The sequence below is a fragment of the Falco rusticolus genome, chromosome 13 (assembly GCF_015220075.1).
Source record: "Falco rusticolus isolate bFalRus1 chromosome 13, bFalRus1.pri, whole genome shotgun sequence".
NCBI lineage: Eukaryota > Metazoa > Chordata > Aves > Falconiformes > Falconidae > Falco > Falco rusticolus.
Window position 1 is genome coordinate 1,912,125 of NC_051199.1, and position 18,467 is coordinate 1,930,591.

The 18,467-nt window shown below is 47.7% G+C and overlaps 2 protein-coding genes across 5 annotated transcripts in view; both read left to right on the plus strand.

Moving 5' to 3' along the window:
• PAK2 (p21 (RAC1) activated kinase 2) overlaps nt 1-10,264 on the plus strand; it is a 47,717-nt gene extending 37,453 nt beyond the window's left edge. For all 4 annotated transcript variants that reach the window (XM_037406912.1, XM_037406915.1, XM_037406914.1 and 1 more), the window contains 4 exons: nt 1,163-1,262; nt 3,890-4,086; nt 4,642-4,779; nt 5,304-10,264. In XM_037406912.1, the coding sequence (XP_037262809.1) occupies nt 1,163-1,262; nt 3,890-4,086; nt 4,642-4,779; nt 5,304-5,390 (522 nt within the window). In that variant the 3' untranslated portion in view covers nt 5,391-10,264. The remainder of the gene's footprint in view (nt 1-1,162; nt 1,263-3,889; nt 4,087-4,641; nt 4,780-5,303) is intronic.
• A 4,723-nt stretch (nt 10,265-14,987) lies between these two features.
• LOC119156996 (aquaporin-12-like) lies at nt 14,988-17,309 on the plus strand. The gene is made up of 3 exons (XM_037407482.1): nt 14,988-15,770; nt 16,248-16,364; nt 16,980-17,309. The coding sequence occupies exons 1-3, from the start codon at nt 15,164-15,166 to the stop codon at nt 17,159-17,161; spliced, it is 906 nt and encodes a 301-aa protein (XP_037263379.1). The 5' UTR covers nt 14,988-15,163; the 3' UTR covers nt 17,162-17,309.
• Nucleotides 17,310-18,467: the final 1,158 nt, after the last annotated feature.

Consider the following 18,467-nt stretch of genomic DNA (forward strand, 5'->3'; position numbering starts at 1 on the left):
GCTTTCTTTATGGATTTCTCAGAGAAATAATTCTCCAGAAGACTGTAGTTGGAATAATTTTGAGATTGCAGTAAGATTTCAAATGGGAGAGTTAAAAATGTCACAACTTACCAGTAGTTTCTGCCCTGAGTCAGAATGCTGGTGTCCAGCTCAGACTTGGTTTCTTAGGGCAGAAGAAGTAATTGTATTTCTGCTGTGCAGGAGAAACTTAGGCTCTTAACCCCTCCGTTGGGCTACATCAACCTGCCATCTGCTTTTGATGACTCACCCAAAGGGAGGGGATGGGAAGCAAACTTGTACATTAACGTGTATGGACAGGCAATGGTTTCCAGAGAAACTGGAGCTGGAAGCAGAGAACCCAAAGCAGCTATTTACTGTAACAGTATTTAACTTCTCAGGAAAAAGTCTAATACTGAACTATTGTACTTCATCAAAACTCTGCTGCCCAGTATATTAGATACGCTTCGTTTGGTAAATCGGTGCCACTTTGCTAAAGCAAATGAAGACATAAAAACCTCACTAGGGACTACAGCCGTGCCAAGTTGCAAATGGTAAATGTTCTGCTGATACTGAAAGAGAAGAACCTTCTGGTTTTTTTCCCCTTTTATTCTCAAATAGCAAAAGTAAATTTCAGTATGCTTTTAGGCAGAAACTTAGTGTGAAAGGTTTTAATCTTAAAAACAAAGCAAAAACAGTATTAGTGACTTTCGTAAGATGTTTTGCAGCCTTCCCTGTAGGAGTTCTCTGTGTGTGTTGAGAAGAAAGTCTCACCAATTCCTTCTGGTGAGACTTCAGGCTAAAAATCTCTCACTTAATTCTTCTGTAGAATTTGTGGGATGTACCAAAACTAACATCTTAGAATTTTTGGGAGCATACTGGGTGACAACTGGGAGATGTGAGGACTTTGATTTAGGGGATAGCAGAGAAACTTACTCCATGGTTAAAAGGTTTTTGACCTCCTGAGATCTGGAGTGTATTTTTTAGCACAAGAGCTTCCTCTGCTGGTTATTTTAAATAATACCTGTTATATTTTTGCAGTCAGCATTGGATGAGGGTGTAAGCATTGCTTTTGCATTTGTGTTCACACGCACAAATTCTATTTCCATTATTTCCATATGCTGAATTGTTGTTTGGTGTGTTTTTTTTTTCCTCTCCCATCCAGTGCTTGCAAGCACTTGAGTTCCTACATGCCAACCAGGTCATCCACCGAGACATTAAGAGTGACAATGTGCTGTTAGGAATGGATGGATCCGTTAAACTAAGTGAGTACCAGACAATTATTTCAATGTTCTGTTTTCCTTGTCCCAGTAAACTTTGACTTGAGAGTGTAACTTGGTAGAAGGAGAGTTGGCAGGGAAAGCTGAGGTGTATTTTGATAGACTGTGAGTAACAGAAATTCGTTCTGTCTTATGAAATGTATAACTCGCAGGTGGCAGGTATGAAATTCTGAGGACCCTAAGACTGAGGCTGTGAACGTGTTAGACTAGAAGGATGTTGAAGCAAACCTGTTGTCACATGAATACGTTGCTAAATATGAACTAACTGGCACCGTACAATGAAGCAAAGATGTAAATGATTGCAAGAGAAAAGTTGCAGCTAACTGCAGTTGCTTTGTTAGTCTCTTCAGGTTGTCATGCCTTTGCTTTTGACATTTTCCCTTTTTCATTAGAAGGTCACTAACAAGAAAATTATACATTATTAACCATTTGTATTGCTGTCTAGTCTTATGCTATGCCTGTACTGGGTCTCCTTTTCTTGGACTGACAGTGTAACACACTTTCATTAATACAATCATGAAATGACAAAAGAAACTACTTGCTTTTCAGGTAATTGTTATGCATGCATGGACTTGTGTACAGTAAGTCAGTTTCTGGTGTGTGTAAACTTGTGGGAATAAAAAAAACATGCGAAACCACTTGAAGAAGCTGTCGGGACTGTTGAGAGGTGCATTGTCTGTCTGACTTCTTGGTATGTAGGAATGTGCAGAGCGTGAAGTGACCAAAGAGTTAAGGGATGGTGACTTTACAGTTGGATAGGAATTTGAAATGCCATGAAAATGTATCTCGGCAATATTCCTTAGTGTAGATGGTTTGCAGTCTCATGTTGTTTATGAGATTGAGTGGGAAGAAAGATTATAAGCACCTTGATTTGCTTACCAGCATTGTTGGAGGCACTTCTTGCTTGCATAGGAAGTTTTATTTTTTGAGGGTGTGATGTGTTTGTGGACAAACTGTGTGAATTCAGAGGCTAAAGACAAGTGAATAGTTACAGTAGAAGGATGTGGCTGAGAAGAGTTAGCTGGAGAAGGCTCAAAAAAGTAAGAGCTGTCAAAGCAAAGCAGAGTGTCAAAAGGACAGGGTTAGCAGCCTGTGTAAAGAACCATCCTCCCCAGGACGCTGGGGGAGGATGAGGAGGAGGGAGAGACAGGAGAAAACAGGAGTCAGTTGTAAAGAATGGTATTGTAATCAGTGTTGAGATAAGCTCTTCTTTGGCTGTGATTATCGAGCTTCTAGCAGTCCTTTAGGGTGGAGGTTGGAAGAAGTTGCACCTTCTTTTCAAGCTCTTCCCCTTCTGTGGGAGGCTCTGGCCTGAGGGACACAGGTGACAGGAGAGGGAAGAGATACCGGTCTGCCTGTCACCACTACGCACCTACACACGCTACTGGCTGGTGGAGCTGGGTTCTGCATCTGGCCTGTCTTCTCTCTCCTTGCTGACGGCCTTGTTGGGAGGTCAGGAGACGTGCATTGGTGCTGCTTTTGGAATGAGCTGTGCTTTGAGTATGACACCTGGATAAAGGCCAGGAAGTGCTGATGAGCAACTCGGTGACTCCTGTAGGTTTGATTTTTATTTTTTTTTTGGTTGGTTGGTTGGTTTTGTTTTGGTTTGCAGTGTTTCAGCAAGCAGGGTGGGGGTAGTTCTTTGTTAACGTGTCCTCTTGGTACAACTTCACGCTTCCATGACTGTGGCTCTTTTGTTAGCAGCGCTTGGCATAACACTTTCAAAATCGACTCAAAATTTTTAAATTCTTTCTCTCTCTCTCTTTCTCTCTCTTTCTCTCTCTCTCAAACTTAGTGTCAATGATAAGGTAATATCTGTCTCCTGCCTTAACTGTGTTCTTATTGATGCTTTACATGCCTGGGAAGTGAGAGTGCTGCAGCTGGATAAAGTAACATGATGGAACATGCATTGCTGCTGCACCTGAAGGCTATAGGAATAGGTGACTTTTCTTGTTTTCTTGCGTGTGGTTGTTCTCTTTGGTAGTTACCTTGTGGAAAGGTTTGTTTGTCTAGGCTCCTTCTGCTGAGTGGGGTAGCATGTATCTGAAGCCTCGTTTCCCTGTCTCTGTCAGCTGTAGTACATGTATTTGATAGCCAAATTGCGTGAAATGTTGAACTCGATAGCTGCACAAATCTGTTTAGCAGGGCAGAAGCCATGGTTTGTGGATTTGTTGGGGATTTTTTGGTGGGTTTTGGTGGTTTATTTTAGTTCAGACTGTATAACGTACCACGTGTAGAACACTTGCCTTCTGTGTTCTGCTTGATTAATTTTTTTTTAGCTGTTACCAGTCTGGGATTCATGAAGGAAGGACTGGACAAAATACAGTTCTTCTACAGGGTAATACTTTTGCCCCTTTTCCAGAGGACAAAAAGCCTTATCTTCATTCCATGGAATTCTGCCCTGCTTAAACACCTTCAGGTTTTGTATCTATCTTGCACATTGGATTTTGTAGTATAGAGAATGTAGTGGGGGGAGGGGGAGGAGAAACCCCCCCAAGCCCCTCTCAAGTGTAGAGGAGTAGAATATATGTGTAGTAATAGAGAAGTCTTCTAGGAAGCCCACTTACTTGGGGTGCACCAATTTAACATTTTAAAATTCTGTTATCCTACAGCCGACTTTGGTTTCTGTGCTCAGATCACCCCAGAGCAGAGCAAGCGCAGCACTATGGTTGGAACTCCCTACTGGATGGCCCCCGAGGTGGTCACACGGAAAGCGTACGGCCCTAAAGTGGATATCTGGTCACTGGGCATCATGGCCATCGAGATGGTGGAAGGAGAACCCCCGTACCTCAACGAAAACCCCCTGAGGGTAAGAAGTCCAGATGTTGCTAGAACTGTTTGCGCGTGTTTACTATATGAACATTTTCAATAATTGTTCATTAATAGTGTACACGTTAAAAAGAAAATGAAACAAAAACCCCAATGAGCGTGAGTAGTGCAAGGAAATTCCTCCAAAGGGAGATAGCAGTCTTGAATTTGCAGTCAGCCCTACCCTGAATTTTTCTGTTTAGAAGATTCATACCTGCTTGTAACTAAAACATTGGACTTTGTAGTCAGTCTTCTGTGATGGTTTAGGGAAAGTAAATCCATTACATTATGAAAAATGCTGCTTGTGTCAGAATCTGGTATTTTCTTTGCCAAGGTAAGTATCTGTTGCCAAAAGATTTTGAAGGTTATTTTGCTACTAGCCAGAGTAGGTCATGACTGTCTATAATTGTGGCATTTTTACAGTTTTTCGTCTCGCTAGGGAGAGAAGTGGACTGCAGAGCCCTTTCTCATCTAGACTAAGGGATTACCGCTAGGCAGGTCAGTTTGGCATCTTTTAAAGATTTGGCTTGGTTATACAATATTCCTTGTTTTACAGGCTTTATATTTGATAGCAACTAATGGCACACCAGAGCTACAGAACCCTGAGAAACTGTCCCCAATATTCCGGGATTTCTTGAACCGATGTTTGGAGATGGATGTAGAGAAAAGAGGATCAGCCAAAGAACTGCTACAGGTGAGAGTCACCTTCTTCTCACAGACAGACAGAGAAGCCGTGAGTAAGGTCAGCCTGTGATAAACCATAGCATAGGCTGCACCCTTTTTTGTGTTTTCTCTGGAGTCTAGTGGGGAGGAGTTGGTAGCAACTACAGTCGTCGAAGATTGTAGTACGTACTCTGAAGTCTTTCCCTCGGTAACAAAGAACAGTGCCTTTGTTCTGCTGCTGCTGAAGCATCCAGCAGTTTACAAACTGACTGTAATAGGGACATTGAAGTGAGCAGAATGCGACTGAGAGATGTTTGAGCAGGAAACCTCTTTGTAATGAATTATTGCAAAAAGGCCTAGGCTCTTCTGGGGTGAGGAGGAGGAATGATTACTGGGCTTGAGGTGCTCTGGAGTTGTCCCTTCAGGAGCTGGGCACTGACAGCATTTGCATTGCTTTTTATACCTTGGAAAGAAAAGGGCTGGATAGGTATATGGCTTTTGCTGGCTTTTTAAACAGTCTTTCACTAATTTACTGTATTTCTCTCTTCCTGGCAGCATCCCTTCTTGAAACTGGCCAAACCTCTGTCTAGCTTGACACCACTGATCTTGGCAGCCAAAGAAGCAATGAAGAGTAACCGCTAACATTACTGCCACAGCCTTCATCCTTTTTTTGTTTGTTTGTATTTTACAAATCTTTATAATATATGACATTGTTACACCTCGGGGGGGTGGGAAGGGATTTTGGTGGGGGGGAAACGTCTGCAAAAGGGAAGAAACTGTCATCCAGAAGACACCCAAAATGAATTGTGGTGACTCTAGTGATCCCTGTCTGGGGTCCAGAAGGAACTGAGGACATTTTTATTTTTTTTTTTTTTCCTTTTTTTTTCCACACAGCCCAGAAATGCCACTTACTGTGCCCAGGGTTTTAAGGGTTTTTAATGACTTCACTGTAACAACTCCCATTCATTGTACCCTTCTGGGTACTTTCAATACTTGAATGACAGATTCAAGCTTTCAGAGAGCAGTACTAATTTTGCCTGCTGGTCTCTTTCACTCTCCTCTTCCTCCCCTTTACCTGTCTAGTTTCAAATCACTCTAGTAAGCTCCCATATGACTAGATTCACGGCAAGTGTGACAATGTGAAGGTACATCTTGCCCCTCATTTCCTTTACAGATTAGCTGCCACTGTACTGTAGAATTGATAACCCGGCTACTTAAGAAATCGTAACGTGTTGAGATGTTTTTCACTTTTTAAGATGAATATGGAGAGGGGGGAAGAGTAGTATTCAGCTGTTTCTCATATGCCTGTGCTCTGGGGACTTTTAATCAAAGGTGTGGCCTCTTTGTGGAAACTTAATGATGGATCGAGTCTTTGGATGTTGGTTTATCGATATGTAGGTAGGGGTCAGATACTTTATTTATGATCAAATGATCAGCTATAGTCAGGGCAAGAAAAAATTCCAGCTGTCTTCCTGTCTGCTCTGTATTTTTTCCCTGTTAGACTTGCTGGCCAGAAGCTTGAGGGATAACGTGCTTGGTGCGGTGGGTGGTTCAAAAACATGTATTGTATCTGTGCTCTGATTTGGGCTTTGGAAGTTATGCTGGTGCCTTTGGCTTTTTTATTTTACATTTCCCTTCTTTGTATCAAATACATTTTTGTATATGTTGTATTTTTTTTCCCCAAGCAAATAATGCATCAACCTATGGAGTTGTCAGTTTAAGTATTAGAGCTATTTTTTCCAGTTTTGTATGTGCTCCGTTTGTACTAATGAAATCAGAAGAACGAATAATCGGATCTGAGGACACTGAAGATACATGAGTTTTTAAATATGATTCAAAAAGAAGATTATGAACACCTGGAAATGCCAGAGCGCTGTTCTGAGAAGACGAAAGCTGAGGGGGGAGAACAGCGCTGTCAGACATTCATGGGGCTTATTTGACTGGCTCATTCAAGGTTGAGGAGACATGATGTGTCACGCTGATCCTTTCTCACTAAAGACGTTGTACCAACTAGAATGGCTGAAGTCAAACATGCAATGCAAGAAAAAGTGCCTCCCTCTGAAGGACAGTGAGCAACTTGAGCAGTTGAGTTCTTGGGGTGTTACCAGGGGCAAGTGTAGAAGAGCCTGTGCTGCGGCTTCTTCTAGTGCTACAGTCTATGCATTTCAACTTCCCCAACAGTTTAACGAAGAGCCAACTGTGGTGACAATGTGCCAAATGATTCTGTGAAAGAACAACCGTTACTTTAGTGGGATTTTACCGCGTTCCCAGTGGGGCAGGACCTGGGACAGGTAGGGTTATGGCTGCATATGGACAGAGGACCCTGAATAAAATTTTTTTTTGCACACTTTTACAAACGTTGCTGGCAGAAGATAGAAGACATTTTCAGATAATTTCAGTATTTGTATAGTGATAGAGGTAACTATGTTTTGGAGACGACTGGTAGCCAAGGTATGACAAAACCAACTTCCAGTTGAGAGCAGCTGGCCAGAACAGCGGGGGTTATTTGTGCCGATGGTGGAGGGGGAGTTGGGGCTGGGGTCTTGCAGCATCAGCTGCTGCGGCTCACTAGCTACCGGGAATTGGTGTGGTACCAACACGATGCCTTGTGCAGGGCACTACAGTAGCGCAGTACAGCTTGTATGCTACTCTTGCGTGGTAGTAAAAATTAATGTCGGGTAAATTATGTTAGCTGCTCCATCACAGGAATAAATCCCTCTAGCTCTAAGTGTAAGAATAGTTACAGTTTTAAATTCAAGGAAGTGTCTCATTCCAGGCAAGGAAACCTAGATGCATTTCCCAGGCAAAATGTATTACGAGCCACGGACACTGTACACACTGTAACGGCAATGCCCCGGGTTGGGCGCGTCTGGCTCCCTGACCAAATGAAGTAGCGAGGAAGCTTGGCTGAGAAAATAGAACTGTCATACCAATGATTCCCTCTTTGTCCATTGCTGGCAGTGGACTTTGTGAAACTCCTTGTGCCGGAGTTAAACTGGGAGCTTTTCTTTCTTTCTTTCTTCTTTCTCTTTTTTTTTTTTTTCCTCCTTATTTTTTTATGGCACAATCTAGGCAGTAAGATACCTTGCAATAAATTTAATTTTTTTAAATAGAAAACCAAGAAATCTTAAGTAATTTTAACTTATTAGTTCACTTTTCTTGGTGAATGAGAACGGTTTAAAACATGTTACAAAATTTGTCCGATTTAGTCTACTTTGGAGATGATTTCCAGACTTTCAGCCGTCTTGGCACACAAAACTTGGCCCAGTCCAGAGGTTACCAAAACATACCCCAGTGCCTGGCCGGGTGACCTGGAAGGTGCTTAGCTCTGAGGCTGAGACATGCCCACCGCTCCCCCAGCAGCTTTGTTGTTGGACGGTGAGGTTCCTCTCCCCACTGCCAGAAATCGGGGTCGGAGATGGGGCTGGCAGAAGAGGAGAGCCGTGAGGAGGTTGCTGTGCCGTGCTTTTGTCTCGCAGTGTGGCGGGCATTGGTTTTCCAGTGATGTCAGCTGCATGTGTCTGCAGGAATAAAAAATGCAAGCCGTGTTTGGTTTTTTCCCCCTGATGGGAGCAGATCAGTGTCCTTAAGACTTGCTGCAGGGCTGTTCGACTCTGCTGTGTCACTAGGGCGGGCAGACAGAGACCAGCCAGAGTTTGTGTAGATGACAAGGGATTGCATCGGAAGGTGCTGGGATTCCTGTGTGTCTCACTTCCGTGTGCCAGCATGAGATCCTGAGTCAGGATCCAAGATGCGTGGGGTGGTATGAAGCGCACCATGCGTGGCGTGCTCGGCTGGGGGGGTGTGCAGCTGGGCATCTTGTGGCAGAGATGCAAGTGTGCAGGGAACGTGTGACTCCTGGGCTTTGCTTGTTGGTGTAGAATAAACCGGGCTCCTCATTAAAGCAACCGTGGCGCTGGGAACGTGCACTTTGACCTGCCTTAGGTGTTAATGAGACTAATTGTAGGCTTCATCCTGGCTCTCCAGTGCAGGGAGGTGCAAAAGTGTAGCTGGAGCAGATGGGAGAGGCTGGGTCCCTTGGTCGGAGGGGTGGTGGGTGGGCTGGGGAGGAGGCAAGAGGGTTGTTAAGGGTCTCCAGCTGGGGTTAAATAATTAAATGTCTCTGGTCTGTTCTTCCCTCTGTTCCTCACGCTGTCAATGGAGATGGAAGTAGGTGCAAGCTTTCTTTTTATTTTTTTAACTGTCTTCAGATTTTAATGTTGCCTTTTGTGTAATTTAATCCCATTATGTTATTTAATTGTTACTGCAATATTAACTACTGTATTTGTTGACTTTGTTTAATAACTGTTCTTTCAGGGCTAGAAATAAACTTTTAAAAAACATTTGGGTTTTTTTCCCCCCGTTCCCCATCATGAGTTTATACCTTCTAAGACAAGACTAGCTGAAAAGAGTACATGTTTAGATGTCTTAATGAGATTAACAGAATGTATTTGTTTGTAATTAAGCTTATGAATGCTTTAATTACGATGGATATAATTTTATGCTATACTAGCCTGCCCTGTTTCTTTATAAATTTTTACTGCTCATCGGTGTCTGTACCAGCCTCGTGGTAGCTGCAGGCTTTCCTTGCTGCCACGCGCTGCTGGTGGGCGGCTGTGCCTCCTGCAGAGCTCCAGGTCACCGACGGGAGGAGAGCAGCTCTGAAACACCCTTCTCACCCAACGGGGAAGCAAGGATCCTCACCTTTCTTGCGAAGGGAGCAGAGCAAAGACCAGCCTAGTTCATCACGGTCACATCTTCCACCACCCGTTCGCTGTACGGTAGCCTTTTGGTAGTGCCTGGGGTGGGACTGATGGGCCAGTAAACTGCCATCGTGGCAATGTGATGATGTTCCGGTAACTGTTCCAAACAAGACTGCTCTATTGCACTGTGAATATCATCCAGCATTCTACATACAAACGTGTGTCTGCACAGGCTACGTGGGGAATGACCTGTCCCGATGCCCACTCCAAAGGCATGGCTCTTGGCTCTGCCCTGCCTCCGCTCATCAGCGCTGGACCAGCAGAGCCGAAGGGTCAAGGATGTAGCTCGCCTGGGACTTGGGACGAGACTGCTGGTGCCCGCTGGCTGGCTGCAGAGAGTCGCTTGTGTTTGTCATTGCAACAGTAAAAATGCTGTGGCGTGCTGGCGTGGCAGTCTAGCTACAGGAACGGACGTCTAAATGAATTTACTCTGGGGTTGAGAGCGGTTCAGTTAAGATCCGGGTCAAGTTTCCGTCTTGGTTGCGAATGTCGAGGACTCACCATGTCGTGCATTTCCCGTGTGTTATTGGGAAATTCTCTTCCCCTTTCTTGCATGTTGTACAAGCTTTGCTCATACCACTGACAAGGGAAATGAAGAAACCACTCGTCTTCAGAAGCCTTTCCAACCAGACATGAGAATGTTGTTTTGCACAAAGCACTGTCTCTTCAGGTTAATGAATTTGTTGTAGTATCTTTTGTCTTTATATATAATTGACCCTTTATGCATTTAAACTGATGTTCTCTAACACTGCATTTAAGTGATTTTGCATTTAATTTATGGGGGGGGGGGTTGGTGGGGAAGTTGACAAGAGGAGGAAGAAGGCGCTTAGCGGAACTCCGTAGTTAGCTAGGTGTTGGTACTTGTGCTGCTGGAAGGAGAGCAGGGGTTTGGCTGAATATGGCTTGCACAAGTTGAAAGTTGCTAGTCTTTGCTTGATAAATCCTACTAAGTCTTGTGTAAACTTGCTCATCCCTTGCGTATACTTGGCCTAGACTAGAACCAAGAGCAGCTCCATCTTTTTGGATCTGTTTATTCAAGATTGGGCATTAAAACGTACTCAAGATAGTTAAGTCGGGGGCAACGATTTCTCCCTTTCGGGCCTGCTGTTTGCTTGCATGAGTTTACTGCAGAGCTGAGCACAATTATTTGGACTTCGCCAGCAACGCGCTGGTTAAAAACAGGATGGCTGAAAACTGAGCATCCTTATTTCTAATTAGTGTTTTCACAGCGGTGCCTGAAGAAAAGCATTGGGTTTCAGCACAGTTCATGGCTTGTGTGCAAGCACAGCAGTGGTCTGCAAACGCCTGCTCCCAGTTGGTTTGTTTCCCTATTTTTATAACTTGTATTTTGCTGTGAAGATTGTTTTTAATAAAAATAGCCATCTTCAGTCAGAGAGGTATGTGAAAGTGTGCTGAGCTCAGCGAAATTATTGATGTTGCCCTCCAGATGCGTGGAGGAAGCAGGTTCTTCTGAGAGCTTTTTTCCCTACTTTGAACTCCAGCCTTAAGAAGGATTTATTTTTTTTTTTTTTTTTCCCTTGAGCGGGGGAAATACAAGTGAGAACAATGAGTTTCTGACTAATGTCTCTACCTGCAGTCTTGTTATGAGGGAAGTGGGCAGTGCCGATGCAGCTTTTCACGCTCGCTCCCTTACTGCAATGGTGATGCTGCTTTTTCCCCGTTCTGTTTGTTGGTCGGGGTCTGCAGGGGGAATATCTTCCAGCACAGCGTAATGTCATTTCAGATCCCATTTACCGATTGACCTGATTATTGAAACTGTGTGTAGAGGCTGATTTGATTTTTTTTTTTTTAAATTTTTCTTTTTAATGGGATTTTCCCACTGGGAAGTTAATGATTGCTCATTCTCTTCAGGACACTGAAAGGCCACCAGACTTCTGCTTTGGAGAAGATGTATTGAGTCAGTAGAGGAGAATGGGGCTGGAATAGCAGACAGTATGTCTCAGTGCACAGATATGTCTCAATGCACAGACTCCAATTTCTGGTGTTTTCTGAAGGGCTTGTGAATGATGAATCTGGCTTGGTGTAACTGCACATCAGTGGAGAAGATGCTGATGTGACCCAGGGCATCTCCCCAGGCTGCTCGGGGGGTGGGGGTGGGGAGGGGACAACAGATAGATGCTCTTTTCCCATACTGGGTATAGAGTGACCTTTCTAGGGACAGATGTCTCCCTTGAGTTCAAGGTTTACAGAGCCAGGGATAACCCATTTTTGTTATTTTTTCCTCACAGCGAATGCTTGTTGTAAGGATTCAGGTCTTTTCACAAAGCACAATTGAGGCTGGTGCTGGGTTTCTGCTGCCTTGTGCAGCAGCTGGTGACCGGTGGCTGCTCCTGGGAAGCTCTCAGCCCACCTCCCTGCCCAGTAAAACTCACCTTAAATAACCTTACAGCTGTACTGGGCGCTGGCTAGTACCTCCTGTGGGTGAAAATAGCACGGTGGGGGGCAGCCGGGGAGGTTTGCTCAGCTTTTGTTACCCTTGGGTGGCTTAGAGTAATGCATGTTTTACTTAACTGGAGATGCCACCTTGCTCCTATCCCATGGCTTAAAAAAAAAGAGAAAAAAGCAAAAAACCCAAAACATTTAAAATACCTGCATTTTAAGCAGCCCTGAAAGCAAATTTGGTTTAGAAGACAACCCAGTATTTCAGCCACAGGAAAGTGGTTTTCAGTGGGAGTATCTGACTTTTTAGTCTTGTTTCCAGAAGAGCAGCCGTGCGAAGCTGCATGGGCTCATGGAGGTGTTTTGCCGTTGCAGGGGGTGAAGGTTTGCTCCAACACGGAACGCCCAGCGCGCCCTGCCTGCCACCAGCGCTGCCACCAGCTGCTTTGGCCTCTGCCACTGGCGTTATTTAATCCCATAATTATCCTCGTAAGCAACAGCTTGCAGTTCCTCTCTCCAGCTGGTGTTAAGCGTCCCACAATTACAGGATGTGCCGTGGGCATAATTACAGGCGATGGATGGGAAACCGGTTTTAAAGATCTCTGAACATTTACTTCCGAAGGCCCAATTCAAACACTTGAAAAGAAGGGAAAAGTCGGTTCCTGCGGGAAGGAAGAGATGTTGGATTTTTTCCCGTTTTACCATGGGTGTCACAGTGTTTTCCCTGTCACAGCTGTCTTGGGAGGAAGGGGATGCGAATGCACTCGCTCCTTGGGCATTGGTGTGTGGCAGCTTTCCCCTGTTAAGAGTAACTAGAAATATTGGCGTCAGGGACGTTTGTTACCCCCATTTTTTGCTGATCTGTATGAACCCTGCTCAGCGGCTGAGGTGTTCTCCAGAGGGAAGCTCTGGAGATGCTCTCCAGAGGGGAGCTGGAAGAAGGCTCTGGTCTGCTTGGTTCAGCTGCTTATGGGAGCGGTTGAGCCGTGGCGTGGGGGCAGCCGTGGTGTTCCTCTGTGCAAACTGCCCGTCTGTCTCCTGCGTCCCGTGAGCCAGTGGTTCTCTTCCAAGGATCCAGGGGCATCAGCCCAATGCAAATCCCCGAACGGCTTTGTTTCTGAAGATAAAACTGAAATAATTTCTCTGCTTTTGAGAAACACAGAAGTAGGGGAGACACAAACTAATTGGATTGTGATGTTAGGTGGTTTTTTTAGTGGTGTGTTCTGCAGTGCCATATAGCTTGATCTGACCAGCACTTTGATGCTACCAGAAGTGAATTTTCATGAGGCCAAAAATACTAATTTTATGAGTCTCTTAAAGCATGTGTCATCTTCCTTTATTTGGGCAAGGTTGGTTGCTCATTTGAGGCGAAAGATGCACACATAGCCTGTCTTCTGGAGAGGGAAACGGGTTAAAAATGGTAAAATCATGCTGTGTTTTGAGGCAGGTCAACCAAAGCCAGGGCAGTTCTGGTGGGAAGGAGGGGAGGGCTTGGACAATGGGCTGTTTGCAGCGTGGTTCCTCTCCTCGCTCACATTTCCAAAGACTTCCAAAGCAAGTGCTGCTTGTGGCGATCGCTGGGGGTGTGGTACCTTCCTAAAGCCGCCCTCGGGCGGGCACTAGGTGATAGAAATGACCGTGGGAACAAAGACGAAAGGAGGGAGAGTGTTGCAGGAGGAGATGCTGAGGCTGGCTGTGACCTTTCCAGACATCTCCAAAAGGCCCTGCTGAACCAGTGTGTTTCTGTTCCGCTGCAGCAAGGACCGTAAGAGGCTGAGCATCTCCGGTGCCTTCCAAGTGTACGCTCCGGGTTCTCACGGGCCGCTCTGCATTGCCGTAGCCGGCTTGAGCTGTATTAAATGTCTCATCCCTGGCTCAAGTGTGCTTCAAACCTCTCTCCTGGCAATGTCTTCTATAAATGACTGGAGAGGGATAAAATAGCGTTAATAAAAGCTGTTGGCTCCTTGCATGTGGTGGGGTGATGAAGGGAGCCTGTGTCACCCACCTGTGCAAGGGTGCAGGACCAGGCTTTGCCCCGGGCATGGTGTACCCAGCGTGGTGGTCCCAGTGCCCGGCAGCTGTTTCACAGTTTGTCCCATCACTTGTTCCCATGGCAGCGGAGCCGGTGATGAAGGAAATGCCGTTCTCCCTGTAGGGAGAGGAACTGTGGGCTCAGGGTGGGGTAACTGCTGCCGTGGAGCAGGGAAGTGACCCAGAAGACACATGAAGAATTGTTTATGCTCTGTTAACCATGAGTTCCCGATAATGCAGCATTATCCACCCCATCCCACCCTTCCTGCCATGGCCTGTGCTGCTCCTGCATTTCCCATCACTCCCTGTCCCCTTTCTTCCCGCAGACCCCGGCCATGTGGGATCCTGGGGGTCCCCAGTGACCTGCCGGAGCTGGTGCAGAGCCTGTGACTGCTGGAGCAAACACGGTGTATTTTGCCACTTGTAGTTGCTGATGGCTCTGTTGTGTATTCGGAGGTGTAACCTGATGTGTATAGGTGTTTAGATGGTGTGGGTTTCACAAGTTTGGTAGCGACAACACCATGGGGTGGTTTTGGTGGAGCTGGGAAAGATCCTGTCCCTGATATGTGTGTTACCAGCAGGAGGAGTTGAAATGTCACTGTCACTAAAATGCCACCTGCAGACCAACGGCACGTGCAATTAGTGCTACCAACAAACGAGGCGAGGTCTTCATCAAGACGAGGATAGGAAGCAGTAAGCAAGCTGGGCTTTCAGACTGGCTGAAGAGGGACTTCGCTGTGGCTGAAGGTGGCCCTGCCCCGGAGAAACGTGGGCTCCTTGCCCAGGCTGCTGGCTTTCTGAGGGTCCCCTGCCTCCCAGGCTTGGGGACTGGGGCAGTAGGTCGAGATTTTTGGTGCAAAGCAGAAAAAAAATGAAGGTTTTTGCTGCTTCTGGAAGACCTGAGCAGCTCCGGGGAGCTACTGCGGGTTCTTGGATGTGACTGCTGGGAGCTGGAGGCTCAGCGACCGCGTGCTGAGATAACGCCGGGACCTGCGTGCTGGGACAAACACCTTGCTGGCGGATCCAGGTGGGTGAGTGCATCAGTGCCCCGTGGCAGCAGGCCTGGCCCTGCAAAGGAGGAGGCAGCACGTGCGGTGTTTCCCAAGCCTGCCGGGCTGCGCCACGTTTGCTTGCACACAGCCCTATAAAGGGGAGGCGCAGAGGCTCTCGCTGCTCCTTCCTGGGGTTTGGTCCAGTCTCTTCCCCAGCGCAGCCTTTGCTATGGCTGGCCTGAATGTCTCCATTGCTTTTTTTTTCCTGGTGGCTGGGGTGTGCCAGGCTCTCAGGCAGCTTTCCAAGAGGCTTCTGTCTCCTGGAGCGTATGGCTGCCTTGCCAGAGAACTTGCTGGCTCGTTACAGTTGTGCGCGAGCTGCCTTGAGCTGAAGATGCTGATGGAGATCGGCCCGTGGGGTGGTGGCTTTGGCCCGGATGTGGTCCTGACCCTGCTCTTCCTCCTCTTCGCTGTTCATGGTGTCTCTTTCGATGGAGCATCCGCCAACCCGACCGTGTCTCTCCAGGAGTTCCTGCTCCTCGAGTCCAGCCTCGCAGCAACGGCCACCAAGCTGCTGGCCCAGGGCGCGGGCGCGGGGGCGGGCTGGGCTGTCACCAAGCTCTACTGGTCCTGGGAGCTGACACATTTCCATCTCATCCAGAACCTGATAGCGTCAGAGTGCAGCTCCTCTATCCACACGTCTCTGCACCACGCTGCCTTTGTGGAAGGCATCTGCTCTTTCTTTTTCCACCTTGTCCTTCTCAAGTTGCGGCAGAGTCACCCGATGTACCAGGTCCCTGTGCTGGCAGCGACTGTCACCTTCCTGACCTACACAGGTGAGCAGCACTTGCCTTTCTTTTTCTAAGCCATTTAGAAAAATACCTAATTTGGGGGGGAGTAACGGTCCCTTTTTCATCTTCCAGGACTTCATAGGTAATGATTACAAAGCCATTTATTTTCCAGTTATTTTGGAGAATAGTCATTTGAGGATGAAGACAGCAGTTCAGGATATCTAGGCAGCAGGTGAAATGTCAGCACGTGGGAAGCCATCGCTTGCCCCAAAACTGGGACCGCTCCTTGAACGTCTCCTAACGCAACCCCTTGGTCCCACACCGAGCTCTTCTGCTTCCTGCAAAGCTCCGGGCGGCAAGGGGGGGATTCCCCCACCTGCTGCCGTGCGCGGGCCAAGGGATGCAGCTGCCGATGCAGCAGAGACGCCGCTGGCGGCAGGAGGGGCGGCAGGAGGACCCAGCTTTATCGGCCTTTCAAAGGGTGCAAGTGAGACTGATGACCACGCTTCTCCTCCCATGCAGCCGGACCGTTCACGGGGGCCTTCTTCAACCCTGCCCTGGCCACAGCCACCACTTTCCACTGCTCGGGGAGCAGCTTCTGGGACTACGCCCGGGTGTACTGGCTGGGGCCCCTCGCAGGTAGGGGCTGCCCGGGGGGTACCGGCGGGCGGGGGCTGGGGGCAATGGGCAGGGCAGAAATGCCGGGCAGAGCACAGACCTCCTGGGAAGGGGCTGAACTTGGGCCTCGCCAGTGGCAAGGGTCCTTTTCTGTCCTGCTTCCCTGTCACTTGAGTCAACTCTTTGCTGTCTGGTTTTTTTGATTCAGTTTCTACGCGGGGCGTAGGCAAAACTCTCCACGAGGCCAAAGTTTGGGGGGGGGGGGGTGTGAAGCAAAGGTGTTTTAGGGCAGCGATAGGCTGAGCTGTGCTGTTGAGGTTGTGCACAGCCTCAGGGTGACCGCGGGGAGCTGGGTACGTGCTGCTCTGGACGCAGGGAGTGGGGACAGGAGGCTGCTGGCGTGGTTTATGACCCTCTTGGGCCAAAACACACCTTGCTTATTACATTACAGACACAATGGTTAAACCCTCTTTGAAGTAATATAACAAGGGTCTTTAGGTGTCGGTGAGGACTTTGGTGGTGCTGGAGCTACTTCTCAGTCGTGATGGAGGTTGTGGCAAGGACCTGAAAATCACTGCTGAGCCATGGGGAGCTGCTGGATGCAGCATGCGGAAGGGGTCGGTGCTTTCGTTGCAGGGATGCTCGCTGCCCTCTTCCTGTACCAAGGCAACATCCCACGACTCTTCCAGAAAAACCTCCTTTACAGTCAGAAGAGCAAATACAAGATACCCAAGGCAAGGATGGCAGCGCACACAGAGGGTGACGAGCCGCAGCGCAAGAGAAAAGGGGAGAAGAGCAACTCTGAGCCTCGTGCCTGAGCCATGAGCCTGAGCTGAGGAGGCCCCCGCAGCCCCTCTCCTGGGTTTCCCGGCACAGAGGATTTTGCTGCTCGTCCCACCCAGCATCTGTCCTGCCTGTTCAGTCCCACCTGCAGGGTGAGATTATTTTTTTTAAGCATTGCAAAGGAATCAGCCAATCTGACCTTGCAGGATGTCTGAATCCCTGCGCTCCTTAGGGGATAGCTTTGGAAGTCTCCCTGGAGAGCCCTAAATGTTTCAAGCCTGCATCGCTAGCTTGGGGCAGGGGCGGGGGGGAACCTAACACTTTGGCCTAAATTGGTGGTTGTCTTATATTACCAGGAGCTTACAGAAAGTCAGGACCGTGGCATGGGTAGGCTTGAGCAACTCCCAGGGTATTGCGCGATGCAACGCTTGAAACACCTTGGCTGGGTCTCCTGCAGCCATAAAACCAAAGCATAAATCAGAAACCACCTTGGAAACTTCGGGTGAGGAGGAAGCAGGCTTTGATCTTTCAAGGTACTAAATGTATGTTGGTCAAAAATTGGTGTTCTTTGAGTTAAACTAAGCTCCTTGAATTGCGTAGGCTGAACCTGTCAGTTCTTGGAGAAGAATTAATAATGCGCCAGGGCAAGGGGGTTCACTGGCCACAGAAGCCCCTGCTCCGTTGTGGATGTGGTGCTTAGTCTGGGTTTTGTGTGCTGTAAGGCATCAGGACACAGCGCACAGTGTCTGCGGTTAAAAAATGAGACCCAGGCAGCTGGTGCGCAGCCAGTGTGGGTGAGCAAGTGCATCCCTGGGCTCCTCTCTGTGTCTACATGAAATGTTCCTAAAGATAAAATGATGGTTTGTGGCAATAATAATAATAATGATGATGAAAATAAATGTTGTGATTGGCATTTGGGTGAGTGATGTCATTCCTGCAAGCTCTGCAGAGGGCTATCAGCCCCATCTGATCCCTGAAAACGGGAGACACCGTGGTGGAGATGTCCAAACTGCCTGCCCTGCCTGCTGCTTGCTCTGAAAGAGGGATAATCTGGGTGGAGACACCTGCTGGGTAAACGGGGCTCCCCCCAGGCAGTGCTGGGGGAGGGCACCCCATGGGTGCTGCACCCTGGGGGTCTCTCCAAGGGGAAGAGCAGGAGCTGGGGTGATCCCATGTGCAGCATCCCTGGGGCACGGCTGGATACCGAGCTGCTGCCCGAGGTCCCCCCCCCGCCCCTGCCGTGCCGCAGAAGGCCAGTTCCCCCATTTCGCAGAAAACAGTCAATTTTGCAGCACCTCTCTGGGCAGGACAGTTCTGAGCTGAATACGTCCTTGATGCACC

Coding starts and splice junctions, on each gene's coding strand:
- LOC119156996 (XM_037407482.1), top strand. CDS start 15,164: ATGGCTGGCCTGAATGTCTCCATTGCTTTTTTTTTCCTGGTGGCTGGG. Junction 15,771..16,247: donor CACCTTCCTGACCTACACAG/GTGAGCAGCACT, acceptor CCTCCCATGCAG/CCGGACCGTTCACGGGGGCC. Junction 16,365..16,979: donor CTGGCTGGGGCCCCTCGCAG/GTAGGGGCTGCC, acceptor CTTTCGTTGCAG/GGATGCTCGCTGCCCTCTTC.